The sequence below is a fragment of the Augochlora pura genome, chromosome 6 (genome assembly GCF_028453695.1).
Source record: "Augochlora pura isolate Apur16 chromosome 6, APUR_v2.2.1, whole genome shotgun sequence".
NCBI classification, from domain to species: domain Eukaryota; kingdom Metazoa; phylum Arthropoda; class Insecta; order Hymenoptera; family Halictidae; genus Augochlora; species Augochlora pura.
In genome coordinates this window covers 5,803,010-5,830,358 of record NC_135777.1, presented here as the reverse complement: position 1 = coordinate 5,830,358, position 27,349 = coordinate 5,803,010, and the positions used below count along the sequence as shown (strand labels likewise).

General features: G+C 38.0%; 5 protein-coding genes and 1 long non-coding RNA gene across 19 annotated transcripts; 5 read left to right on the top strand and 1 right to left on the bottom strand.

The window, feature by feature from the left end:
• Window positions 1–686: 686 nt before the first annotated feature.
• Window positions 687–3,475, top strand: LOC144470844 (apolipoprotein D). Its single transcript, XM_078182405.1, has 5 exons — window positions 687–846; window positions 1,939–2,058; window positions 2,136–2,262; window positions 2,516–2,611; window positions 2,781–3,475. The coding sequence occupies exons 2-5, from the start codon at window positions 1,939–1,941 to the stop codon at window positions 3,227–3,229; spliced, it is 792 nt and encodes a 263-aa protein (XP_078038531.1). The 5' UTR covers window positions 687–846; the 3' UTR covers window positions 3,230–3,475.
• An 83-nt stretch (window positions 3,476–3,558) lies between these two features.
• On the top strand, window positions 3,559–11,960 carry LOC144470845 (acidic phospholipase A2 PA4). 4 transcript variants are annotated; one of them, XM_078182410.1, is made up of 4 exons: window positions 3,559–4,008; window positions 7,839–8,093; window positions 8,623–8,960; window positions 9,397–11,960. In XM_078182410.1, the coding sequence occupies exons 2-4, from the start codon at window positions 7,839–7,841 to the stop codon at window positions 9,494–9,496; spliced, it is 693 nt and encodes a 230-aa protein (XP_078038536.1). In that variant the 5' UTR covers window positions 3,559–4,008; the 3' UTR covers window positions 9,497–11,960. The 4 variants fall into 4 exon arrangements, with proteins under 4 accessions (XP_078038536.1, XP_078038532.1, XP_078038535.1 ...); XM_078182406.1 differs by lacking the exon at window positions 9,397–11,960 and adding an exon at window positions 9,107–9,353; XM_078182409.1 differs by lacking the exons at window positions 3,559–4,008; window positions 9,397–11,960 and adding exons at window positions 4,704–4,872; window positions 9,107–9,355.
• Window positions 11,961–12,126: 166 nt separating this feature from the next.
• Limk1 (LIM domain kinase 1) lies at window positions 12,127–21,462 on the top strand. Of its 9 annotated transcripts, none has more exons than XR_013494307.1 (11): window positions 12,149–12,179; window positions 12,742–12,831; window positions 13,015–13,129; window positions 13,408–13,848; window positions 14,265–14,357; window positions 14,828–14,960; window positions 15,045–15,277; window positions 15,370–15,595; window positions 15,682–17,193; window positions 18,357–18,465; window positions 18,555–21,462. XR_013494307.1 is itself a non-coding variant. In XM_078183730.1 (11 exons), the coding sequence occupies exons 1-10, from the start codon at window positions 12,158–12,160 to the stop codon at window positions 18,422–18,424; spliced, it is 2,925 nt and encodes a 974-aa protein (XP_078039856.1). In that variant the 5' UTR covers window positions 12,149–12,157; the 3' UTR covers window positions 18,425–18,465; window positions 18,555–21,462. The 9 variants fall into 9 exon arrangements, 7 of the variants coding, with proteins under 7 accessions (XP_078039852.1, XP_078039856.1, XP_078039855.1 ...); XM_078183730.1 differs by having other exon boundaries at window positions 18,365–18,465; XR_013494306.1 differs by having other exon boundaries at window positions 15,682–18,465.
• Window positions 21,463–22,274: 812 nt separating this feature from the next.
• Window positions 22,275–23,142, top strand: LOC144471571 (mitochondrial inner membrane protease subunit 1-like). The gene is made up of 3 exons (XM_078183740.1): window positions 22,275–22,418; window positions 22,497–22,685; window positions 22,834–23,142. The coding sequence occupies exons 1-3, from the start codon at window positions 22,323–22,325 to the stop codon at window positions 22,999–23,001; spliced, it is 453 nt and encodes a 150-aa protein (XP_078039866.1). The 5' UTR covers window positions 22,275–22,322; the 3' UTR covers window positions 23,002–23,142.
• Window positions 22,379–23,461, bottom strand: LOC144471573 (uncharacterized). Its single transcript, XR_013494308.1, has 4 exons — window positions 23,327–23,461; window positions 22,794–23,003; window positions 22,657–22,715; window positions 22,379–22,560 (listed from the first exon to the last, which is right to left on the bottom strand). It is a non-coding gene; the product is annotated as an uncharacterized LOC144471573 (long non-coding RNA).
• LOC144471566 (calcium-independent phospholipase A2-gamma) lies at window positions 23,337–27,337 on the top strand. 3 transcript variants are annotated; one of them, XM_078183735.1, is made up of 9 exons: window positions 23,337–23,450; window positions 24,378–24,783; window positions 24,857–25,226; window positions 25,300–25,512; window positions 25,603–25,811; window positions 25,874–26,072; window positions 26,145–26,351; window positions 26,435–26,680; window positions 26,865–27,337. In XM_078183735.1, exons 2-9 carry the CDS (start codon window positions 24,472–24,474, stop codon window positions 26,891–26,893), a joined length of 1,785 nt encoding a protein of 594 aa, XP_078039861.1. In that variant the 5' UTR covers window positions 23,337–23,450; window positions 24,378–24,471; the 3' UTR covers window positions 26,894–27,337. The 3 variants fall into 3 exon arrangements, with proteins under 3 accessions (XP_078039861.1, XP_078039859.1, XP_078039860.1); XM_078183733.1 differs by lacking the exon at window positions 23,337–23,450 and adding an exon at window positions 23,475–23,762; XM_078183734.1 differs by lacking the exon at window positions 23,337–23,450 and adding an exon at window positions 23,872–24,171.
• The last annotated feature ends 12 nt before the right edge of the window (window positions 27,338–27,349 follow it).

Sequence of the window (27,349 nt, the reverse complement as noted above, 5' to 3'; positions counted from 1 at the left end):
ATTTAAGTTAAAATTTTATGGAGTATGTGTAATGGGTGACCCAGATTTTTCACTATAATTTGACAATATGTTTTTTGAACTTTCTGCTTCTTTTGTTATGAAATAGATAAGATAAAGTTAATAATTTAATCAATGATATTTCGTTGTAGCGTGTCGCCTTTACGTATAACGCAAAAATTTTTAGTTTTATCCACGCATATCTTCTGTATTTTTATAATCAAATAAACGACGAATGTTTTAATTTAATTGTACTCACAAGTTTTGTCATTGACTTTTATCTTACAGGTTGATTCGAATGCGTGAGATTTGAAACTTTATTATAAATAATAACCGTAAATGTTTAATCTAAAAGTATTCCCCGATTCCAGTCTTCAATAATTAAGTTACATTGATATTAGGGAGATAGTGGTATCCTTCGTGGGTATTACCAGTTCTCAGAATGAACAACAAGATTCATTTATGGAGAGAGATGACTCATGTTGTGCGACGTTGTAGAAATATGTATCAGTAGCCGGTCCTTAATACTCTTAAACGAATGTCAGTATTCCTTTAAGATTTTCCACAAGTTTTTATTTGATTTTTCTATAAGTTATGAATAATCGGGTAATTGATAAGATTATATAACACATAAGATAATATCATAAGAAAACGATTTATAGAAAAAGTAAAGTTGATTAATGAGTCAATTATTTCAAGTTCTTTCAGAGCAACGTGTTCACTCACCAGTCACCAGTCCATTCAAAGCGCGCGTCTCGCAATTCGATCAGAGTGGGGATCGTTTCATAAAATCCTCTTTCAGTCCGGTGTTTACAGTACCAGTTCAGAGTTTGACAATACCACATCACCGTAAGTACATTTTCTCTGGCTTCTGAATCAGATTGTTTCTTAACAGAATATTGTATCCCTATTAATTTCTTGAAATTCACAAATTTTTAAGATGATTGAAATATTGCACTAAATATTTCTGAACAAAGAAGTCGCTAAACAAGTTGAAACTGCTGCTAGTGAAGTTGAAATAGTTTTTACAATTGTTCAGAACAACGCATTTCATTGTTAGAGGCATAGAGTAGTTTCTTTGTCCGCTGGCTTTATCGAACTACATACACAAAAATAAATATTAACTGCCGGGGATACGAAAACGATCTCGGAAAAGTTAATTGGTTACATCTTTATGTAACTTCTACTTATATAATTATAAATATATACTATAATTTCGTCTTTACGAAATATTGCGCATTTATCTGACTTGAATATGGTAAGAGCATACTAGTTCATATATCGATTATGGTAGACGTGTACGTGTTAAACATTTCTTGAGAAAAAAAGGAATCACCGCAACAAAGGAATGAGGTCACCAGAGTTCATATGTCATATCATGACTTGTAGTGGCTCTGTCTTTATAAAAGACCGAGACGTAGTTTCGCTATATATTTAAATTTTTTGTTCGTAATTTTAATAATCAAGGAACAATGTTTTTGAAGCCTTTAACATAAATGGTAAAGGAAACTATTTATATTGAACGAAAGCTGTATAAACATTTGTTAATTTAGATATAGAACATAGTTTGGTTTGTTGACAGAAGTTTCCGGGATCGGGGTCAAAGGTTTCGATAGATAAAACTTTTTGTTGAAATTCCGATTTTGAAATCTGTAAAAAGTACGAAGGCCGTTTGAATCGTTTAAAAGTAATCGCAGTACGATAAATGTCGTCTAATACAAATTTATTAATATCGCAATCATCAGATAGAAATAGAAATGATAATTAACAACAGACAGCAAAACGTTTTGTACTCGTAATGTATAAAAATGTTTGAAAAATAGCAGTGATACAAAGAAAATTTTCTTTTAAATTTGTCGGTGGAATTGTAAGTTTCCGCGGTCTATTAGTAAATACACTTATCCCTGTAACGGATGAACTTCAATGGATTTTATTTTGCAGATGAAGGGGATATCTTATTTAATATTGATAGCGGGATGTCTCGCTTTCGCTAAAGCCCACTCCTACCACATGGGCGCATGCCCGCTCGTCGAGCCGTTGCAGGGATTTCAAATGAGTAGAGTCAGTTGAAAATTCAAAGTTAAACTTAAGGTCGAAAAAGTTAATGTTTTATATAAATGAAGTTTTATCATTTGTAGTTTCTGGGTGTATGGTACGTGATTCAAAAAACGGAGACTGCCAGCAAATGTATTATTTACAACTATACACGCGGGGAAGAACCGGGCGAATACATTATCGGGCAACATTCTAATCACCCGATACTTGGTAAGATCAGTAAGACTTGCAGAGAATTTGAAATACATAGAATACATGCTCTTGAGATAACTTGAAGAAGGACAAGGTTTTCTATAACAGTTGCGGTCATAAGTCAGTTGTATATATTACTGGAAACCTATTAGTTAATAAAGAAGCATAACGATGGGTGCCATCGTTGGTTACTCATAAAAGCATGTCAATAGGATAACTACCTGGCAAGTGGGATGAATTATCCGTAATAAAACGATGCCTCTATGCGTAGGTCTTACGCCGTTAAAGCACGAGTACCATTACACCGGTGAATTATCCGTTCCGGACCCGAACGTTGCAGCTCGGATGGAAGTCCGTTTTCCTTTAAGTAAGCATCAGACATAATTCAGCTCGATGCAAATTATCGGAGCATCTCTTTTTTCTCAGCTTGTATTAGCCGATGAATTCCTATGGATTTCTTTCAAGCATCGTCGATGTTAATTTTCTTATGTTATCCAATAATCCTCCAGAAATTAATGAAATTAATTTTTTTGCAGGCGTAGCCGGGAGCGCATCTCATGTGGTATTCGCCACCGATTATGAGAATTATGCAGGAATTTTCACATGTCAAAAGTTAGCGTTCGCTCATCGGCAGAGCGCGACGCTTCTCTCTAGACACAAAGAGTTGGACAAAACTTATTTAGACAAGCTGCGCTTTCAGTTGAGTAATTTCGGGGTCGATCCTTTCGAGCTAAGCATAGTCTCGCAAAAGGATTGCCCTAAAGGTAACAACACTCTGGATATCAACGTGGATCCTAACACGTTCACGGCGGAAAACCTTGGCAACGTTGTTCGCAAAACTGGTGAAAAAATTGGAGACGGGGTGCAGTGGGTGGCCAACGCGGGAGGCAAAGTGTACCATAAGTTGACCGGAAGCGAGGAGAAAAGCACGATCAAACCGGAGGAGAATACTAGAGCAGCAATGGAAGTCGAATGGATACCTTAAACATTTTACTGAAGGGTATCCCTTACAATTAGTTTTACCCCGATCTCAAAGAGGTTTATCATACTCCTGATGTTTTACGACAGCTTACGAATATCGAAATTACAAGGATATTGACGAATAGATCAACGATAGATATAGAACGAGAATGAGAGGCTATCGATAACTAATATTTTTCCACCGACCATTATATAGGATATAAACAATGACGATGACGAACATAAATAAAAATAAAATTTGTTTAGTTTACTAGCGTATATTGATCTGTCCTTTTTCTACTGCTCTCATTTTATAATGATCCGCTATTGTCGTTTACGTTATCCGTTGCACAAAAATTTTCTATACAATATGTTCTGATATTCCATTGAACTTTCGTAGGAACGTTGCCGATAAATTGTTCGAATACAGCATCCGTGACATAATAAACGAAGAAACGGATGTAAGAGTTCCGGTAGAAGTAGTTCAGAACACCTTAGGTGATGACTAAATTAATCTAATCGATTTACAACCGGGAGTTGCATGTTCCACGGTTCTAAATAGCGGCGGATCACGTGATTCAGAATCTCTCCAATACAACGCATCTGGATCATGGGTTCATGCTCATATGTATACCTATGCCCCTGAATATTAGTATCCTGACGATCCGTTTCAACGATCAGTTCGATAGCAACCGTTGCGACGAGACTAAGCGAGACGTCCAACCGCATCTATTCACCTGAGACGTCCTCGATCTCTTGAACTTTTCGAAGGAAATCCGTATTTACTTCCAGTAGGAATTAAAGGTGAGTTGCATAGTTAATCGAGAGAAGGTCAAGGAGTTCAACATGTTTTTATATTACATTATCGTTTTCACATTCACCACATTGTCTCAGCTATCCATCCCCGAAAACATCCGCATTGTTGAATTTCGAGAATGTATATTCTGTGTAGGTGCAATTGGTCGCAATATATTTCTCTGAAGCGGTCGTACGTGAGAAGAATGAGAATGAACGATTGTCTTAAAAACAAATGAACGAACGGAAACTCAAGAATATTGAACAGTCGAAACTTGTTCAGCAATGTGGAATAGTAATCCATAGCAGCAGTATGTTACCATAGGATTTGATAATCCATAGTAAAAGTACAAATCTTTATTTTCACGGAGAGATCGATTAGCAGCCGATCGACCACACTCTGCTATACCCAATGATACAAATAACTGGCCGAATTTTTGTCATTCTGTATCGGAAGCATTGTCGTCGAGCCGGTAGCATTCGCAAGACAAAACGGAGAAGAGATTGTGGTTGACCACTCGAAGGGTTGTTGCGCACTGCAGCAGCCCCAGTCGCGTTGCAGTTGTTTGGCGGCCGGGGGGGGGGGGATTGGGTGCGCAGAAGTCGCGAGGGTAGCGGTGGTGGTTGGTGATGGTGGTGAGGCTGCCAGCAGCTGGTGAACCCGTCCACCACGGCCTTCCTGTCAGTGAGCTAGCTTCGCGTCATTTTGTCGGTTTGCTATCAATCCGTCGCTGATTCGATTTCGAGTTGATATAGGATCGTGGATCGCGTGTACTTGCTCGATAGTTCTCGAGAATAGAGCAGTGCCCGGACACATTGGTATATCGTCGATAACACGTATCCGACAACGTGCCTCAACGATCCTCTATCAGAGTAATTTGATCGATTTTCTTATATTTTTCACTTGAACCGTCTTACCGTCATATTTCATAATACAATCTCTGTGACACCTCGTAAATGGTCGATCGCGGTTCTTTTACTGGACGACCTGTACCCGGTGTTTCCTTTAATATTTGCAGAGAAGGCATTTCTTTAGGTCTATGCACTGTCTGATTTGTTCGATCTCCTATTCTTGAAATCTCTAACAAAGATGCAGGTACAAGTTAAACCCGTTCGCTAACGGAATTCTAACGGTTAAACAATTTGTTTACTTGATCTCTAATATTTCTGAAAAAAAGGATTGAACGACTGCCGAGTGAATGGTTACAGTGAATGTATTATTTAAGAGAGAATTGAACGCGAACGACGGTTGCGAGGAGAGCGGTGCGAGCGATAATAGTTTGCAATGACCGGTCCCCGGACCTACGCGAGGCGTGTGTGAAACGTGAGGCGACGGTGGGTCAGAGTCACTGTGTTGATTCGCCACGGTTAGATAGGGTTGCTGGGTCAATGTAATTGACAGGTTCAAGAGACAAGTTCGTCGATGAGGCCTCGTGTACCAGATTCTCGTTGTCTGCTTCAGTTCCACGCGATCTTTTTAAGATCGTCCTCTCTCTCTCGCATCAGACTGAAGCACCCTAGTCGATCTGATTCAATGAAAAGTCCCTTAATCAGACTCGATAACGAACGTGCACGTTCTGATGTTTCTCGTTTTGTTTACCATTCTTCGGGATCATTTTTTTAAAGTTTTAAAGTGTCTGTCAAAAGCGAAGCAGGCGGTGTTCGCTTTAGTCTTCCAACGGATTCGTTGCATCAATTGTTTCCTATACTTCTTCTCATTTTTAGTAGACATTCCGGCCAGAGGGATTTCGTTTGGTGTCATCAGTGCATGTCACTTGTTGCTCGAAATTACATGAGAGAGGTCAACAAACCAGAAAATTATCTTTACTTCCAGCCGGTGTTCGTTGATAACGAGTCCGAAAGGTCGTTTCGTTTGGTTTCTCTTATTTTTTTCTCTAGACTGTTCACGTCCAGCCAAAAGGCATATTGCTGTTCGATCATCCAGAAACGATTCCTTTTGATCGGTTTTTCAGCATCTCAGATTTCACCTTGAAAGTTATTTGCTGGAAAAACGTACCGCGCCGACCGTTGATCATTGAAACGTTCTTAAGGTCGCAGACTTTATTCGCAATTCATGCGACTCGCAATAGACACCGACTTTGACTCCGTCACGACGGAAGGACAACCGGTGCGATGCCTTTGTCACTTATCTCTTGGTAACCTTGAATCGATCTGGACCTTTGGAGACGGTTCTCCGGAGAAGTGTAGCGAGCATCAGTCGGTTCGCGTGCCTCCGAGTCATTGGTTCGGAGGATCCATGCGAATTTCCTTCGCCTCGCGAGTCCCAAACACTTTCGGATTGATTCAACTTAGAATCTTCGGAAAGAAAAGTGAAACGATACATTGGTAATTCGCGGAGTTTCTGTGATCTTGTTTTCTCGATCTCTTCTCCTTTTCATTTTCCGGCTCGGAGTCTGATGAATTCTGAAGGGATTTGGTCTTGGACCGAGCAATCTTCCAATTTGCGTCTATTTGCCTGAACGAGTCGTAAGCATTTACACAATTTTGCGCTATGAAAGGAACAGTTTCGATCGCTAAAATGAAACATGACAAATGCCTGTGTCACACACTAAATGCCGCATCATTAGCACGATCGTTTCCATGAATTAATTTCAAAACTTGCTCACCTGCAAGGACGACCGCGCGATCGATATCTAAGTAATCTACCGTTCGGTTGCCTTGAAACGAGTCGTTTGAAATTTTTGAACAGATGCTCCGTCAGAGATTTCGTCGTGTTGTAATACAATTTTCAGGAGACTGACAATTTCAACTCCGTTTTTGTAAAATAAGTTAATATACGGTCGCATACGAACATGCGTCGCGTACCTAAGATGAAAGTTAGGGGGTAGAAACTCGAGGCAACCGATTTTTACTTATCTATCGAATGGCAAGTTTAATTCACTTCAAATGCATTCTGGATCTTCTTATGCGGCGGCAGTGTTTCATTAAGAATGTATTTCGACTTGTGGTGAACAGGTACAACGAATCGTTCGACACGCTTTAATCGATCTACCCCCTCGGTTTGCTTGTTAAATCGACCGGAATTCCTGCAGGGCAATCTCTCTGGCGTGCTGACGCATGGCCTGCCGATGTAACGAGGAACGATTAACGATAGATTAATGATAGATTAACAAAGAAAATCTCATATTGGCCTGTCACGTAATGCAATCTGTTCTCATTAGACCTCCCTGGGTCCTGGAAGGGAAGGTCCCCTTGGACCTTCGTGGGGACACATCGGCATGGAAATGGACACTCAAGTAGATTTTCATAGGTCTATTTTTACTCCGAACAGTGGATAAATTGCCACAAAGAGATCTGATACGAAGCAGACTTCTATGTACGAAAAAAGCTAAAATCAGAATCGTTCACATCGACTTTAACGTTAATTGGTATAACTCGATGGTACACTATCCTTGGCTAACGGCTAACAAACGGTACGTTCGATAAAATGCAGCATCTTGCCGGTACCATATAAAAAGAACCACATCGACGTCGATACATATTTGTAGAGTTGACGCGATGGGGTTCAAACATTGTGTAACATCTGCGAATCGTTGACCCAGTGTCCTCATTCAATATATTAACATGCTCGTCGGTCATCCTTGTCCCGATAGATCGGTGAAATCACAAATTCTTGTTGAAGAGGATTGGAAGTTTCCAAATAAAACCGAGACCTTTCCACTCGAAACCATGTAGAAAGGATTGTCGAATGATGTAATTGATGACCGTTGCTGAACGAAGATGAACGGCGATTAGCATAGTTTCAGCGGATTCTGGACTGCGGAGATGATCGAAGTACGATCTGTTGCTATTCTGACATTGTTGATTCGATTTTTCAGATGTTGGCGATAGCGGTACTACTCGCGGCAACGATCTGGAGCCAAGGAACCAAGGGCAGCGTTCTAGTGGCGGACATGGCCATGTCCAGGATGGTGGAACTGAAAACGGATGCGCCGTTTTGCGCCCTGTACACGGACCGCGGCGTCATACAGAGGATGCTGCTCGGCGCCGATCCCAAGAAAGTTCGACAAATGTCCAGCAATCTGGTTGCCGACCTCGAAGAAACTTGTAAAGCCTCCCGGGACAAGGGAAAGGTAAAACATGGCCTTGCTCGCGGACGGATCTTCGAGTCAAACGCAGACACCTTGGTTAAATCGATTAGCGTTTCAGAGACATTGCCTCTCCGTCGTCTCTTTACGATTTCGTAATATCAAGATATTCGTCCTACCTGTTGTTCGCCACTTATTCGCGTACAATCTCTTACTCCGCAGACTGCTCTTGAACTCTAAACAAATAGAGTTGATCTCGCCGAATGTTAATTGGAGATATCTAAAATTATTTGATGGCGTAACGTTGTAACGAGTTCATCTTACTATGATGTAACCACATGTCCTACCGATTCGAGGCAAATAACAGCGTTGCTCTACAATTCAGCCTTCTCAAAACCCATCGAGTCAAGTTCCTTCCGCTCAAATTGCTCGATCGAGACGTTCTCTCGCTTCGGTGCGCCGCGATTGCCGAATTCGACTGTTTACTTCGCCGCTTGTACGATAATAATAACGATAATAATCATGAAATATAACAATAATCCGTAAATTTGAAACGTATCAATTTTGTTGGCAGAACCAGCCCGCAGGCGGTGGACTAATCTATCCGGGAACAAAATGGTGCGGACCAGGTACTTTGGCCACCTCGTACGACGAGTTGGGCAAACACGCGTTGGAAGACGCCTGCTGCAGGGAACACGATCATTGTCCGGTCACGCTCGGCCCGCAAGAGTGCATCCACGGAATTTGTAACAATTCGCCGTTCACCAGGTCCCATTGCGACTGCGACGCTACGTTCCGCAGGTGTCTTCAAAACCTGAATTCGGAGGTGGCGAACACCCTCGGCGCGCTATTCTTCAATGTAATACAAGTCACCTGTTTCAAAGAGAGACGCCCGTGCTCCCAGTGGCAGAGGTAAAAGACCACTTTTCTCGTATCGTTAGCGTTCATCCATGGCATTTGGTTCAACCAATTTTATCATCGATCTTTTATGCAAAAGAAAAATGATCTGCATCAATTGCAAGAAATTCTTAACGATTCTTAAACCGGAAATCCTTTAGCTGCTCGTTGGAGTGGGAAAATTCGGCGAAGTTCGAGGCGCCGGAACCACGGGACTACCGCATCAAAAAGATCCTATTCCTGAAGACGTTCCTAAGAGCATTGCACGAGGGCCTTAAACAGAAACAGCAATATCACCTTGGCGGAGCTCCGTGAAACTGTAGTAATCTTCTAAAGATCAGATTTCCACGGGGTTTTGGTGTTGATTTTGGTGTTGGTTTACGGGCCGGTGGTGGCGGTGATGGGATTTAGAGGCCTCCGTGCTTTCTGTGACGAATTCAATTTGTTTCAGGAACGGATACGCCGAGTCCGAGTCGAACCGCTTATGCTCCCAGTACAATTTCCGCCCCAGCGACAAGTATGTGCCGCTGATGCCGTTGAACATCAACTAGCTATTGCGAAAACGCAAGAAGCCCGGACCAGACAGCCCTTGAAGCGCTGTTGTCAGTTAACAGAGTCTGAGTGAGCAGGACAATTGTGCGTGTCTTAAATCATCCAATCGTTTTATCCGCATGCTATCTATATTTTAATTTTTAAATCGTCTAAAGAACAGTCGGCGATGTTCTCTCTGTACAGTACGCTAATTGCGTGTGCACAGCTCAAGCGAAAAGTTGTTAACCTGGTGAAACAGAGTCCGTCTGGATTCGCGAAACATTTGTGTAACTACAAACGCGAGAACGGTTCTGCGCTCGTTTCACGCATTTTACCCGTCGACCTTGCGATTCCGACGCATGAAATGCGTGTAACGCTTGCAGTGCGTTTTCCGAGGTCGGCCACTGGCTGGTTTAACCGATCGCCCTCCCTAGGTAGGGATTTTACAGGTAAATAGGTGTCGATAAACGAACAAACCCAGTTCACCATCAATTCGCCGTCGTCTTGAAAGCGAAAAGAACCGATCCAGAAGTTTTTAGTTTCTAAATTCTTACAAAATATGAATCGATTCGCCAAAGAAAATTATACCGAATACTGTATCGTCGATATCACGATTTTACAATTACTGCTCAATTTTACTCTTTAACTGTACGCAACTTTAACGCCAGAATTATCGGACGACCGTAAAAATTCTTTATTCTATATGTGCCAGCATCAGGTAACAGAGACAGGAGACTGAGAACCGATACGTTTATTTGATAATAATAAAATTAACAATATCGGCAGCAAATGCCCGCGATACTACTATCGTACTTTTGCGGTATCGCTTGATAGTTCTAGCGTTAAAGGTGATTTAGAGGGGTGCAGGTCCTCTGACTGATCGTTACGTCGCGGAGATCATGAGGATGAGCGAAGGAGAAAGGGGGCTATGATATCAAATTAATTCAAATAATTCAATTAACGATCGAAGGGGGCTTCATCTCATCTATATTATTGCAACAAGGTTCGCGTTTCTTGCATATCACTCCGTCGCCTTTGCATTACAGCGAAACGTGAATGCAATCGCATAATCGACTAGTAGCATTTGCTACTTTAGATACTATTTAAATTAAGGTCCTTTATCAGATCGATGCGACAGCGTTAGCAACAGAATTCTATCATTGATATCGCTCGCGCATCGATCTGATAAATTGAGAAAAAAACTAATGGATTCCTCTCAAGGTTTACGATTTTCTAATCTTTGATAACTCGGAAGTGTTTTTGTTTAGAGTCTAGTTATACCGATTTGAAAGCATTTAACGAAAACTATACGCAGCGTAGCTTACAGTTAGTTTTCTAGAATAGAATACCAAATATCGTACTAGATGCTCCAATACTGTTCAAAATAATTGGATGTGGGCGATTTTTTTTTTAACGTTTCTTAGAAGGAAGAAGAAAATGACATTTATCGTTTACCAATTACAGTACGAAAGAGTAATCAATGATGGCGATTCTGCACAATATCTACTGTGATTCGATTAAAGACGTAGACTTGTTACAATTTTACTCGTAGCGTAAGCAACTGTGCGTTATTTGCGACTTTCTAGTCCAAATAATCGATGCGTCCAGAAAAGATATCCGGTAATAGTACGATTGTTGACCGGATTCATTGTTACTTCGAGAAGGTCGGCCGGGAAAGCGTGCAATTGATTTACCGAGTCACGCGATTAATTTTCCAAAATACCTCAGTGACTTTTTCCTAACTACCTTCGGTCTTTTTATTCTGACGATACGGTACTGATCTCGATAATAGAGAGAAAAACCTCTGCCTAGTTTCAATTAATAATCATTGGAATGCTGATTTTTGTACGAATCTTTATACAAATATTTATATGAATTTTTATGCGTTCGTGGCATTTGTAATTTTGTAGAACAGAAGGCGGGTACGTTTTGTTTCTTTTATCGGATAAAGATTCGCAATCTGATAATTCCTAATTCTATCTTGAAGACAAAACGTAGCGGTGAAAATATATTTTTGAATATTTATTGTGGGATTTGTCGAGATTATTAATCGTGTTGAACGAATACGAGACGACTACATATTTGTAACTACACAATATTTCAATTACTATACACAATACTAAAATATATTAGTTTATTATCATATTCCACTATTACGATATTGCGTTCACATATAATATTGTTGCTTGTTTATTTATACATACTTTTTATTCTACTGCGATCTTCGTCCTAATTATAGTTACAACAATTAACTAGAAATTGTATAAGTAACGTAAATGTAAAGATATATTTATACACGTAGACATATATATTTTTACCTTTCTCGTTGTTACACCCAACGCAATATATGTACACACTTTAGTAATGCAAATATATTTTCTTTTAACTAGGAAGAAAATAGAAATGTTATAAAAAACGAATACTCTAATTATAATGTTTTCAAATAACGATCAGATATTGTGAGAATAAACGACTACCTCCTAACAGATGGAAAATTATTTAAACGGTAGAATAGTTTTCTTTCAGATTATGCCCTAGGTGTTTGAAACGTTTCAAAATTTCGCGGCATTTTACACGCGACATCTGTCAACGCCCACCCGCAACTATGCAACGCTCTATGTTTCCATATGTACTCAGTGGTTAAGGCGCGGAGTGGGAGCGTGTCAGTTCTCGATGCTGTGATGGATGAAGTTTCGTCAAACGGTACGTCTTTTTCAACGAAAGTTCTGAGTTGCATTCCGATGAAAGTGAATGGATTCACAGTGTAGAGAGTGAAAACGTTTCCGACTTTGTGTCGCAACGAAACGATTCACCGAGAATTTCGCGTGGTTTGCTGTATGCTTCGCGGATCGCGTGGGCGTCCTGCCTTCCGAGTTCCGAGTCTCCTGGGCCCACGCTCTTCGCAACACTTTATTTACGCGTTCTCCTCGATTGCTACGTTCCCCGATAACACGATCGTTAACACGCCGCCGTATCGGAGACTCATAATGATCCAGGTGACACGTTTCATTAATTGACAATTACGAAAATCCCCCCGAGAATCTTATAGTTTGCCGCGTTAGCTGGCTGATATACTGGTTGACGTATTGGTTTGATGTTGCTGGTTGATATGCTAGTTGATTATACTGGTTGATATACTGGTTACACGGAACCAGCTTTCCCCTGATGCTTACCTAACGTTTAATCGTGATTCACGTTCTCTGCGTACCGCACGTACCCAACGCGTTCGTTTTTCCGCAGCATCAGGACGGATTTGTTTTCGCAGCTGTTACCTGCTCGATGAATTCGAAATTCGATGCCGGACTTGCCGTTCACAATATCCTAGGATTCTTGCAAAAAGCAATCGCGTCTACGTGTATGTAAATATACAAGACAGGATCGAGAAAAAAAAACTATGTAAACATTTGTGCTAGCGAATTGAACATGACATTTCAGAAAAACAAAATTGGATGAAGTTTCTCTGTCGTCCTGTGTATTCTAAGAATTCGTTATCGTCATCAGAATTATAATTTTCTTTTTTTTTTTTGGTCTATGTTAGATCAAGCAAGAGGGGACAGCGGAGGGACAATAACTTGTGCCGGTTGTCTCAATGCCATTGACGAAGATGAGTTTATCCAGGCTCTGAACCAAATATGGCACATCGACTGTTTTCGGTATGTAATTGTTACAGAATGGTCCTTATCCTCTTAAATATTATACATTAAAATTCCACTAAAACAGACTTACCAATTTTTAGAATTAAACATATCAAAAAAGAAGTGGAATTCCCTCTTGTTTAAGTCACATTTACAAAATGACCACTGCCTGCCATAGGTAACTCCAGGTTTCCCTTATTTCAAGATTCAGCAACTTTATGGATTCCTAGGAATTTCAATAAATTGGGTATTTGCGAATTTAATGATATGTCAAAAAAGATTTTTCTATTTTGCAGGTGTTCCGCTTGCGACATTGGTCTATCATCTTGGTACTTTGAGAAGGATGGTTTGCTTTTTTGCAAGGATGATTACTGGGCCGCTTACGGGGAGGCCTGCCAAGGTTGCGGCCAAATCATCACAGGTCCCGTTATGCTGGCAGGAGATCACAAATTTCATCCAGAATGCTTTGCCTGCAACTCTTGCGGAGCATATATCGGAGATGGAGAGAGTTACGCATTGGTTGAAAGGTCCAAGCTCTATTGTGGATGTTGTTATAAGAGGCAAATGCAACCAATCAATAGGACAGCCAATTGTCCATTCGCTAGAAAACCGCACAGCATCAGGCTAGTAGAAATACCTCCAACCACTTCCGATTCAGAGAAGCAGAGAGGAATCAAACTGACATTAGATACAACTCCTAGTCCTAGAAATTGTGGAGCTTTGCTTCGTATATCAGAGTATGTATATAAACTGTGTACCATTTACTTATACATCCTTTTATTATATTTTTTCTGTCTACATTCGGTATTGTTTATCGAAAAATGTTAAAACCCATTTGCATTTTTGCCTCTTTTGCTTTAATCGTTTCAAGTATAAATTCTAGCTATTGAGAAATGCATGCGTTATCATTTAAAATTACTTTATATTGAACACGCGAAAATTGTCTACTTTGATGAGAAATTAATAAAAAAAGTCAAGAGATTTGTATACAACAAGAGTAGAAAATTTTCATTTCTAAAACAATGTTCTTGTACAACGTCAAATTATACATTAATAAAGCTTCTCTAAAATATTTAACCTTGCATGAATAATTCTGTGGTATTTAAGAATCGCTCTAGATCACAGCCTTTAATAACTTTGAACTAAAACACAGGTTAATGAGAAATGTTCGTGGAAAGATCAGTAAGCTGCTGGCCTCTATGATGGAGGTTCTATTTAGGCTATGCTGCCACTTCTCTAATCATAGGTACAGCATAATAAATAAATAATATGCACTAGATACTGTGTCATTTATTAATTAGGTGTGTGTACTTGGTAGTTGCCATTTAACTGCACGCAAAATATGTATCTTGTGCAATATAGGTATCTTGTCCAACATCAATTGTTTATATATTAATTTGTATTACATTGTTTTGCAAGCATTTACCATATCGAGGACGAAATCATAGTTCATACATATATTGTATATATACCACATTACATTACACGTTTTTATTACACAACTCTAAATGTTACATTTTTCTGTGTATCAGTTTGCAAAAGAATGTAAAGTAGCCATTTGGCACCCAAAGATAATTTTATTAATAAATACCTCTCCTATTTTTCATTACAATAAGTTCGCACATGTTTCAATATCTGTTAAATGCACGCAAATCATTGCATGTATTGTTACAACTATTTATAAACATTGGAAATGTCACGCGAAACGTGTTACAGACTGAATGTATCCAGTGATCTCATTTCCTTACACATCGGAGATCGAATACTCGAAGTAAATGGTACACCGGTCAAGGATCAACCCATAGAAAGCATAGAAAATCTGATACAATATTCGGATACCGTCCTGCAGGTGAATTTATGAATTTTAAATCATTTTATTCTTCTTGCATTGAACACAGTAACTAATCCATTGTGACTATATTCATTCTTTCAGTTGACCATCGAACATGATCCGGATGCAGTTTCGCGAAGGCCAGCCTATTCTTCACCGTCCGCGGTTATGTTGACAACTGTCGGAAGTCCAAAAACTAGTACAGAGGGCAAAGAACGGTTGTTCAAACGACGGGATGAAGGTTACATTAGTGGAACACGAAGCAGACAATTAAGAAGGACGCGAGATCCTATGCACAAGGAGCGCAGTAGCTCCATGTCAAGATTACTCGACGGGTATGTAATTTATTACTGGATACAGTGTGTCGCGGAAATTCCTTTTACGTACAATCCTAAACATAGATGCTCAGTGCGTAATGTTATTATAGATCTTCAACGAATCCCACATGCGACTTGAGCAGAACAAGATCCTTTCGAGTGGAGCCGAAGAATCAAAGAATATTTCGTGCCAGCGACTTGGTGAAGGGAGAGCTTTTAGGCACAGGATTTTTCGGCCAAGTATTCAAGGTGACGCATAGAGACACCAACGAGGTCATGGTATTGAAGGAATTGTACAGAGTGGACGAGGAAGCTCAAAAGAATTTCTTGAAAGAGGTCAGTCTTCTGCAAATGATATTAATGTAAAACCATCTAATATAGTTTGTTATGTAGGTTGACTGGATATTTTATTTCATTATTAGGTAGCCGTACTGCGTTCTTTGCATCACAATAACGTTCTCCGATTTATTGGTGTACTCTACAAAGACAAGAAACTCCATCTGGTCACAGAATATATAGCGGGTGGAACTTTGAGAGCCCTACTCCATGACGCGAACGAAGTTTTGCCGTGGGAACAGCGGACGTCCTTTGCGAAAGACATCGCCGCAGGCATGGCGTATCTACATTCCATGAACATCATTCACCGAGACTTGAATTCGCATAACTGCTTGGTGCGCGAAGACAAAACCGTAGTTGTTGCCGATTTCGGTCTGGCCAGAATAATACAGAACGGTAATTCACCGGATAATCGCAAATACAGCAGACATTCCGACGGAGAAACGAAAACGTCCAAGAAAGAACGAAAGAAAAGGTATACGGTGGTGGGAAATCCGTACTGGATGGCCCCCGAGATGATGAAGGGTAACAAATACGACGAGAAGGTCGACATATTCAGTTTCGGCATCGTTGTGTGCGAAATCATAGGACGGGTTCAAGCTGATCCCGATTATCTGCCGAGATCCTCGGATTTTGGTCTAAACCAGAACGTTTTCAAAGAAAAATTTTGCTTGAATTGTCCTGAGATGTTCTACAGGATAGCATTTCTCTGCTGTGACTTGAATCCCGACAAGAGGCCGCCATTCGAACTGATGCAGGTTTGGTTAGAGGGATTGGCGATGCATTTGGCGATGGGTACTGAATTACCGGTGGATCTGGAATTTGATATCAGAAACTATACCGGGTCCAGCACAAGCACCAGCGAGTCAACAACTCCAGACACCCTTGCGCCGCAACTAAAGCCCATAAAAGAGGGTCAGATCCATCAAGAAAAGAAACGGTGCAGCGGATGCGATGATAGTACTCTTGAACGCGAGGAATCTGTCCAGAGTGGTAACACGCTTCAAGTGCCTGATGCGATCACCTCGAAAGGAAGGTATGCAAGGCAGAACAGCAAAACGAACGAATCACCAGGGAACACGAGTCGGTACGCACGTCAAAATTCCAGGTCGAAAGACACCAGTGATAAGCTCGACGCAGTCGTTTCTCCAGAGCCCGGGGGCTTCGCCGGGTGTTTCGCTAGACAGAAGTCTGTTGAATCATCGTCGCGTTTTCCTAACAATAATAAAGACAACAAAGCCTGTTGTACAAAGCAAACTGAACAGACCGACTGTAATCTGAAACGAATACCCACCATCGAAAATGTCCGATACGTAAGTAGAGCTAGTCCGTGCACTTTATCGGACACTCCAAACGAGTACACTGTCGACAGCAAATGCGCGTACACGGTTAATAATAATATCAACGCCAAATCTGAAATCGTGAAGACTAAGCTGGAGAGTAAATTCAAAATGCCGGACGCAAATTCCGTAAGCGCCTACCTAAGGCAAATCGGCAAATCAACGAGCACCATGGAGACAGAGTACAAGCAGGACAACCAAAGTAGCAACACCGAGTCGAAGAAAGTTGATGAAAGAAGTAACGAGACCCCAAAGTCGGTAGGTTCGTACTTGAGAAGAACAAAGATCTCACCTACGAAAGAAACACCAAAGAACGCGTTTTCACCGCAGACGAATAATCAATTCGAAGCTGGTACTTCGCTGCAATCAAAACTAACCGTAAGGTCGGTTAAAATGAACGATAATGAATCGATGAACGAAAGGAGAGTTAGACAAGACAGCGACGCCTCCGACGTCGATAGCATTCTATCCAGTCAAGGGAGTTTCACGGTACGAGACTGCTCAACTAACAAGGAGAAGATTTACAAACAATATTCTCCTTTGAATGCTCCGCAGAAGAACGACATACAGAAGAACAAGAATTTATATTACACCGATAACCTATATTCGAACACAAGCATCTCGAAGAACGATGATCTTCTTATATACAACATGCAAACAGAAATTAATGACGAGACTAAAAGAAATCGTTGTATTACGACCATCCAGAACTCTTCCGAGATAGAGTCCGATCCGAAGAAATCTGTATACGATGACAGCAAACTGCCCAGCTCGTTGGCAGAGTACAGTGGTTGTTATAAGAATGTAGATCTGTGCAGGCAAGACAGCTTCGGCTCCGACAGTGCAGTGGGCACCATGAGGAGTGATTTTTTCGCGGATTTGGATTTTGTTCAGTTAAGGGATGGAAGACACACGCCGGACTTGTGCCATACTCCCGATAGGTGTTGCACACCTAATCGTGCAACGTCGCCGATCGAAAGCACAGCCTTGTGAGACCTCGGGATTGGTAGGCATTCATAGGCCATCAGGAGGATCATCCCAGAGTAACATAAAAAGAGGAAACAAACGAATCTCACTCCACTAATTTGATCTCTGCAATGTAGCGGTTTAACCTTGATTAAAACTGGTAGGATAATACTAACAACTGTTCAGCTAACAAGGTTAGCTGAGCAGTCTCATATTGTGAAACTCCCTTGACTGGACAGAATGCTACCGACGTCGGAGGCATCGCTGTCCTGTCGTCTAACTCTTTCGTTCACCGATTCATTATCATTCATTTTAACCGAGCTTACAGTTAGTTTTGATTGTAGCGAAGTACCAGCTTTAAATTGATTATTCATCTGCGGTGAAAACGCGTTCTTTGGTATTTCCTTCGTATGCGAGATCTTTGCTCTGGAAGGATATTATCAACGTGTTTCTAGGTGTTCAGTGTGGCTGCCGCAGAGTCCAACTGAAATCTGTCTCCAATGGTTTCTACGGTCATCTATGATCTTCAAAGTATTTTGGATACTTCGCGTCTTTTATCAGAAGGTGCATTCCCGCGTAAATCTTGCCTACCGGTTTTTCTATAAACGCGAGTTCATTGTAATTTATAAGACTAACGAAAGCATTCCATCCAGAATTCTATCTGATGCGTTCGAGATCGATAGAAGAAACGCGTGCTCGGAAGGATCGTCGCACCGATCGATGTCAATTCTCATCGGTGAACCTTCCACCGTTTCTCCTCTAATCTTTCTTTTCGAAGTGTGGGATTTCTTATCGCACTTCGAAGCTGTAAACATTCTGTAGAGTCAGTTTGTAGAATAGGAAATGTAAAAAATTGTATCGGATACGAGGATGTACATCGTACTGTAAAATATTATCTACGTATAGAACGATGTCACGTGGTGTGTATGTACAGAAGATTTGAAACATGTATGAAAAGTCGAGATACGTCAATTATATCTTTGTTATACGTCTCGAAGAACAAGACAGACCAGTTTGATATTTGATTTGTTCGTTTCGAAGTTTTCAAATTGCTCGTTGACCTTTGTCACCATCTGTTTCTCTCTCTCTCTCTCTCTCTCTCTCTCTCTTTCCCACATCGTTCTCTTCTTTTTTATTTATTTCATCGGTGTCGGATACTCGCACTTTTTACTCGTAGCAAAGGTATAAGTGATGTTGAAACTAAAATAGTTTGGTGTGTATAATATGAAGAATGTACATATAGTTTTGTATATATATATATACTCCAAGATTCGCCATGTTCAAAACATTGTTTACAAAACATATATTTAATAGTAACAAAAAAAAGAAGCTTTATATTGATAATGTAGAGACGGAAAGTTCTTTTGATACTATTAAATGAAAACATACTTCTAATCTAATCGAAATAAGCGTAAGCAAAATGTTCCGTAATTTTATCAAAGAAGAATGCAAAAGCAAGACAGCACTTAAGCAATAGTTTTACGATGGAATTTATGATACTTCTACAGAGAGAAAGAATATTTGTGTATGAGTGTATGCATCTATGTTCGCATATACCGTACACAATATAAGTCGAGTTTGTTTTCATACAAAATATTTATATATATAAAAAGAAAAACACCAGAGCACATTGTGTTGCACGCGTTCGAAAAATTATCATTTACTCTTGTCACCTGTGTTTCTTTGTTAACTCGAATCTCATTTTTAATCGATGCTATCGGAAATCATTGAAATTCCTTTTTTTTTTCTTTTGTCCAGTCGTTAAATTTAAACAATTATCGAACGGTTATGTCGTTATTACGGAGATATTCATTGCATAAAATAAAAGTTTGTTATCTGTGATAAAAAGTATTTTGAAGCTGTCTATGTATAACAGAACAGTTTATCAGAAATAAATTCCAGAGGGCTGCTGGCTGAGAGAATGAAACCCCAATTATAAGTAGATGCCTGCAACTTAATACCAGACGAAAATGAGAGCCAATTCTTGAAAATACCAATTCGACAATATATCGAATACGTGCAATAAACTTAGACTTTCCAAGTAACGCTTGTATTACAAGACAACAAAAGAATAACAAATAATTATGGCTTTGCGAGACGAGTGTATGTGATAAAAAATATTTAAAACATAACGCATATTACCTAAATAATGAGTCGAAATATTTCAAAGAATTCTTCGATGAAAAAATAAAAAGAAATAGCATTTGGAACGTTCGAAATTTCTTAATCCTGCGTTTTAAACATGTTCGAAATACACGAAAATGCTTCGCACAATTTCGAATTTTCTATGCATTGACAGAACACGGAAATTCTTAATCAAATCGGGTGAGAGACTCTCCAACATTGTCTTACAATTAGTTCCGAGAATTACTGACATAAGAGAGACATGCGTATTTAACTAAGAAAAAAAAAGAAATGTAATAACAATAAGAAAATCTGCGTAACGGAGAACTAATTAATCGAACAATATATTAATAATCACAATTATATCGTGTAAAGTAACAGAGATGAACTCGTTATAAAACGTTTTCGAAGAACAGTATTAGAGTCGTTATCGTTGCTTAAATCATGACTGGACTGCGGATTTTGTGTGTTCACATTGTTCAGAGTATTCGCAGTATATGTATTCTCGGATGGTACGGTTGGATGGAAACAGTTGAACAAGTTTGAAAAGATTTATGTGCTTTCTCGCATTACTACATTCTAGTGAAACTTGATAATTCATAAGTAAAATATATAGAATAGATGAACGTTTGTTCGACTCGATTGAAATTTCGGTAAATGCATAAATACTCGCAGTCGACTCATAAAGAACACAGTACACACACAAGTAGAGGAGGTTGTAGACAAGCAACGGGCACAAAAAGAAAACAAAGAGAAAGAGAGTAAAAAACTTGTATAAAAAGAGGATGAAAAGACTACCGGAACCAGACGTTAGACTTTAATTATTTTTATAGTCTCTGTAAGTTTGGACTGTTTGTAAATTTATTTTTCTTTAATCTGCGAGAATAGACGGAAATGCGGAAATGAGGGTGCGATCTGTGTATATTCTGATTGTGAGTCGTAAAGGCACGAAACCTAGGAAATACTATGAAATTTCAACAATTTTCCGACACGTCTGCTACCAAAATCGTCGAAGAACTGATCATTGAATATCCCTAATGGAAAGCAATAAGTTGATGATATTGGCTTGATACCTAACATAAAGGCTGGACAATGATAACCATAACGGAACTTCACATTCAACATTTTGTTGGTGTATACGCGATTCTCCCCGATAATTGCTCAAGATTCTCGACGTCAGAGTAAGATCGTTTCTCCTACGAATTCAATGGCACAGATTAAGTTACCGATGACCTCTCGAAATCATTTCCCATGTCGAGATTAATGCAACTAGGGAACAATACATTTCTGTCTAATATTATAACAAAATAAAAAAAAGCTAAATGGTTGAGACTTTACTTATAATTATTAGGAGACATTTAAATGTTATGTTTAGGAAAAATAACTACAAAGACCGATACAAGATCTAGATCAATTTATAATGAAATATACAATTTAACGGAATCGCATTGTTTATTCATTTATCCTTAATGACGCCGGTATATAATGTTTGTTTATTAAAAAAACAAAAATAATTCCTCTCGCTTCTTTCACATTTTTTAAATGTTCTAAAACTCCTGTTTTTTTAGCAACGTCGGTATTTCAGACCATGCAACAAGAAACCCTACGCGATGCCCGGTTTACTCTCTAGGTGTCGCTTTTGCTTTTACAATTACAAGTCGATACATATGTAGTTTACTAACAGTTTCAGCGTTTTACCATTGATGGCATAAATGTGCTTTTCAAAAATTAATTTAAATACTTGGTAATATGTGTGGTCGTGTTGTCAAATATATTATTATAAAAGAGAAAAATGTGTATGAGAGGAGAATATCGTCTCTAGTATATTCCCAATTTTTACGTTACGCGCGCATAGGTGCTTAACCTATTATACTGCGGAAGAAAAATTGTAATTACTGCAAAAAGTTTTAAACAAGCTCATTTAATTTATACATGCATTGATACATTGTCGGATGTATAAGAAATTGTCACTAACTATATAATGTATTATAGCAAGACGCTAATAATAATGTTGTCTTATGCTGAATGGTATGATATTCTTTCAGAACAAACAAATGTTATTCTACAACAACAATAACAAAAGGAACAAAACTGTTTATCAATTGGGTAATGTATGTCTTCATACAAACGTGTCAACAATAAATAAAATTTATATACTCTTACATGTTGAAATATATTAACATTTTATGTGTTTAAAGTCTGATATTGTTTTACAGGAAATAAGTTGCAATAAGAGTATCACAAAGTTTAAATTATTATACAAACTACAGTAATGTTAGTTATAATTCTGGGTGACTATGTTTATAAAATTTTTTTGTAAAACTGTAAGCAGAACTGTTCTGTATACTTGTGTAGTACACTGTATATACGAATATATAGGAGATATTGTGGTGGTAAGAAAACTAAAATTTGATGATTTTACATTAAGAAAGTAGAGAGAAACGATGAAAACAAAGATTCTTATTGTATAGTGTGCAGGACCGTCAATGGAACCAACGTTATATACAAATGATGTGCTGCTGACAGAACGAATATCTGTTAGGACAGAGAACATTAAGAAAGGTGACATAGTTGTTTCTAAATGTCCTTCAGATCCTAAACAACATATATGTAAAAGAGTTGTAGGATTACCTGGAGACAAATTGGAGAATGGAATTATAGTATGTAACATCGGGGTGAATTGTTGTAACCTGTAAAGACAAAAATTTCAAGTTGAATATATTAAGGAATAAGATCTTGTACATTATCTCAATATTGTTGAGACTAACTCGAACAGTTATTATAACGACTAACAGCATTGCTTGTTAGGTACCAAAGGGCCACGTGTGGTTGGAAGGTGATAATAGCTATAACTCGAACGATTCCCGCGAATATGGAGTTGTACCGCAAGGTCTATTACGAGGACGTGCATTCTGTAAGATATTACCACTTCAAGATATTACCTACTACGCGCGAAGAGGCACAAAACCTGATTAATCCTATTAACAAATTAGAAAACCAGAAATAGTACAGAAGGACAAATCGGTAGGACAAATATATAATTTATATGTTATTTTTTTCTTTTATTTCTCTATTTCTATAACGTGTTTGCAGGTTAAATAAACTATTTCCATAATGTTTACTGCTTTATTATTGTGACCCGTGTCCATTTCATTGTTCGTAATATTATTTATCACGTGCATTTTCTTTAAGACAATCACGAAGTACACTTTGTTTTTTATTTGAACTCGTAAGAATCTTGACACAAACAACGCGCATTCATGCGCATGAAAATGTAAACAACAACAAATTTCATCCCTACCCGAAGTACAAAAATATTCGTGTGCAGTTGCCAACGATTCTCGTTGGTCGAACGATGTCGTGTGATTTTATTTACAAATCGAGCCCTATCAAATACGTCGCTGTTCGAACCTCTTTTATATAAGGTACGTTTTACCACTGCGAATTTAGTTTAGAAGCAGCGACACAGTGACAGATAGTTTCCCACGCTTAATGTGTCAAATTCACTCTGTACATATACAAAGGATAGTGCAAGTGAACGCGTAAAAACTAAAGAAATCAAATAAATTCTTTTAGTGATCCATTCAGTGATAATAATAAATATTATTTGTCAGTGAAAACGTTTATTTCACCGATTCCGTGTTCTATTGTATATTCTCATACTATCAATTGTCACCGAAAGGAATGACGAGAAGTATAAACGTTCGAAATTATCGGAAATATCTTTCTTTGGCGAAGTAAGTCAATATATTTCTTATTTCGTATTTTATCTTGACAGCCCACGCTCCATTTGCATTATTTCATATCTTATTGCGTATTATGTGTATATGTGTACATATACATATGTGTATGCGTTTACGCGCATGCTTTTTATATCGAATGCATATATTAAGCGTTAGAGGTAGAACATTAGGTTAATATCTAAAAAAGAATAGTAGTCGCTACAATAAAAAAATTCACGCTATTTCGTGGAAAATAATTTGCTGAACCAAACAATTGCTAAAGGAATACTGTTCGACCTGTTAAACAGCTGATTTTAATGATTCTGACGAGACCGACGTTCTTTGAAATTTACTTGTTCGATGTGAAGTAAAATATTTGTAACTGATCGTCGAGTATTATGAGCAACAACCACTAATATAAAAAGTAATATTACGAGATAATTATTGTTAATTTCTTTCGTTGCTAAATGTACTTGTCTTTTTACAGTATTCAAAATATTGTGAGAAATACCTCATCATATTCAATTATTATTTCTGTTGTGTGTGCCTTGATTTTTACAAGTAATTGAACATTAACTAATTTATATAATAGTAATATGTAGTATATCTCTCTTTTTCTTTGTATTACAGACAATTGGCTCGTAACACAGAAGGTAAAAATAACGGTGAAAGCATTTATAGGTACAAGTTCCTAGATCGTCTAAATGCATTTTGGAAAACCAAGATGTCCATGCAGAATTATTCAAAGCTTTTGGCACAGCTGAAAGATCACATTAATAAAGCTGGTTATGATAAATCTCTTCAGATTCTTTTTTCCAAAGAATGGTTGGATACTTTACAAAAAGCAACGTACGCGCAAATTGATGTTTTAAAAAAGCAATTGCATTTTACAAATGTAAAGAATGCAAATCACGATGAGATAAAAAACACAAACGAATATAAAGAGAATAAAACTAAGAGCCAAAAGATTTTAATAAGACCAGAGGAAGGAGTTGCGGTGACAGAGGATTCTGTTAAAAGTCAAAAAGCATATCAGGTAATTAAAAAAAATGAAGGAAAAGAAAATCTTACGACTTGTAATTTTGAGTTTCTCATTTTTTATTTTGCAGCAAACAGATGAAGAGATTGTAAACGAACAAAAAGTAGAAATCAAAGAACAGTGGTATAATTTTTCACAAATTTTTGATACTTTGATATTTAAGTTAACCAATCAAACTAGGGCTGCTACTCTGGTACTACCTCCAAAGTGGAAAATAAATGTTCATAAAAATATATCAAAGCACAGCATTGTGTCTAGAACGCGTCATGTTTTAAACAGTATTGTAACCGCTGAATCGAATGCCTCAAGGTTGAGGAGAATAGAAGATCTGTTAATTCACATTGATCAATATCCAGAAGCCAGACATTATGCGCTCAAAGAAGGAGCGATCGGAGTATTACTTAAAACTCAACGTCGAACTAAAGATGAACAAATAAAAGGTAGATACTACTTCATGAGTATCCACTTTTTAATTCATCAATTCTGACCTGTTCTGTATTTGTTGCTTTACAGCCTCAATTAGAGAGGCGCTAGCAGTATTAGGCCATGTTGATTCATTGCCTGGTCGTGGAATTAGAATTCTTTCCATTGATGGTGGAGGTATGCGTGGTGTCTTGGTCATAGAAATGTTGAAGAAACTTGAAGAATTGACAGGGAAAAAGACGCACGAAATGTTTGATTACATATGCGGCGTGAGTACAGGAGCAATTCTTGCTGCTGTTTTAGGTATACAAACAATATATAATACTATTCTTTAAATAACGATAAGTATTGAAAATGATAACTAATTTAGAATTAATATATTTAATAATTTAGCTGGCTATAAAAGAAAATCATTGAGTGAAATTTCAGAATTATACAGAGAATTAAGTATTAAAATATTCACTCAAAGCACGATAAAAGGTACAAGTAATTTAGTATGGAGTCATGCATACTATGATACAGCACTGTGGGAAAAATTATTGCAAGAGCACTTAGGGGATAAGATTTTAATTAAAACTGTTCGCGATCTGAACACGCCAAAGGTATGCATAAAAGGAAAAAGAATAAATCTGGAATTTCTGTTCTAATTCGCGTTGTTATCCAGTTTTCAGCCATATCTGCAATCGTGAATCATGAACGTGTGATGGCTTATGTGTTTCGAAATTACACTTTTCCATACAGAGTAGAAAGTCAATATATGGGATCTCATAAACATAAATTATGGGAAGCTATAAGAGCATCTGCAGCAGCTCCTAGTTATTTCGAAGAATTTAAACATGGCGAATTCCTTCATCAGGATGGAGGTAAAGTTTTTCGTATTTATTCAACAAAAGTAGTAAAATATTATACAACAATTGGTTTTCTGAATCATACAGGCATACTGGTGAACAATCCATGCGCGGTTGCGTTACATGAAGCCAAACAGTTATGGCCAAATAATCCGATTCAATGCGTAATCTCGTTCGGAACTGGAAGAACGCCGAATCGAATATGTGAGAACAACAATGAATCTATGGAAATCGCAATTTCGAGCTGGAAAGAGAAATTTTATAAAATTTTAGACAGCGCAACCGATACGGAAGGTATCTAGTAGGCTATAATAACGATACTAAATGTTTCTATTTCATGAAATGTATATTTCTATAATGATATTTTTCTCGAATAGCTGTGCATACGATGCTAAACGATCTCCTTCCTGAACACGTTTATTATCGTTTTAATCCGTATTTAACGGAAATGTTGTCAATGGTGGAGATACGGCCAGAGAAGATTACCCAGTTGGAACAAGATGCAAAAATGTATATACGTAGAAATGAGGAGAAATTTCGAAAGGCGGCACATGTTCTTTTAGAAAAACGACAGATTCAACAGAAAGTTATGGATTGGATTATGTTGCAAAAACAAATTTCAGGTCTATAAATTCTGATGTATTTCGATAATTTATGAAATCATTAAGTACAAATCCTAATTAGAGTCTAGCTAATAGTAACATTTATTTTAAGAGTAATCTTAAGAAGAATTCATCTTTTGAATAATATTCAATATGAAGAAGATTTATTGAACATATTGTTTATGTAATTGTTATGTTTTAATAGGTCAATTAATATGTGCTTCTTTTCTGTGATTCTGACTGATTATGTACAAACACATTATATATTTATGTACACACGATACACACACATACACACTAAGAGAGAAAGAGAGAGAGGGAACATAAGGGTATTTGTAGATACTGAAGTCATTTACGTAAGGCCAGTATTAATGTATGTATAGTAAAAATATACATGTATATGTAGTTTTAACTCTTCACAAAGATGCAGTGTTGAATGTTGAATAAAAGAATGTCTATATTTATTTCATACATATATGTGTATAAGAAATATGCGAGACCAAATTGTTTCTGTAAAATTTGAAAAATTTTACAAAATTATGGAGATACAATCGAACTTGTACTTTACAGGTGACTAATATCACTATGTTAAAAGTTTATTTTTTGTCTTATATATTTACAAACATTGAAATAAAACCTTGTCCACTTATTTGTGTAAACCGCCTTATTTTAATCAAACCATTCAACAGA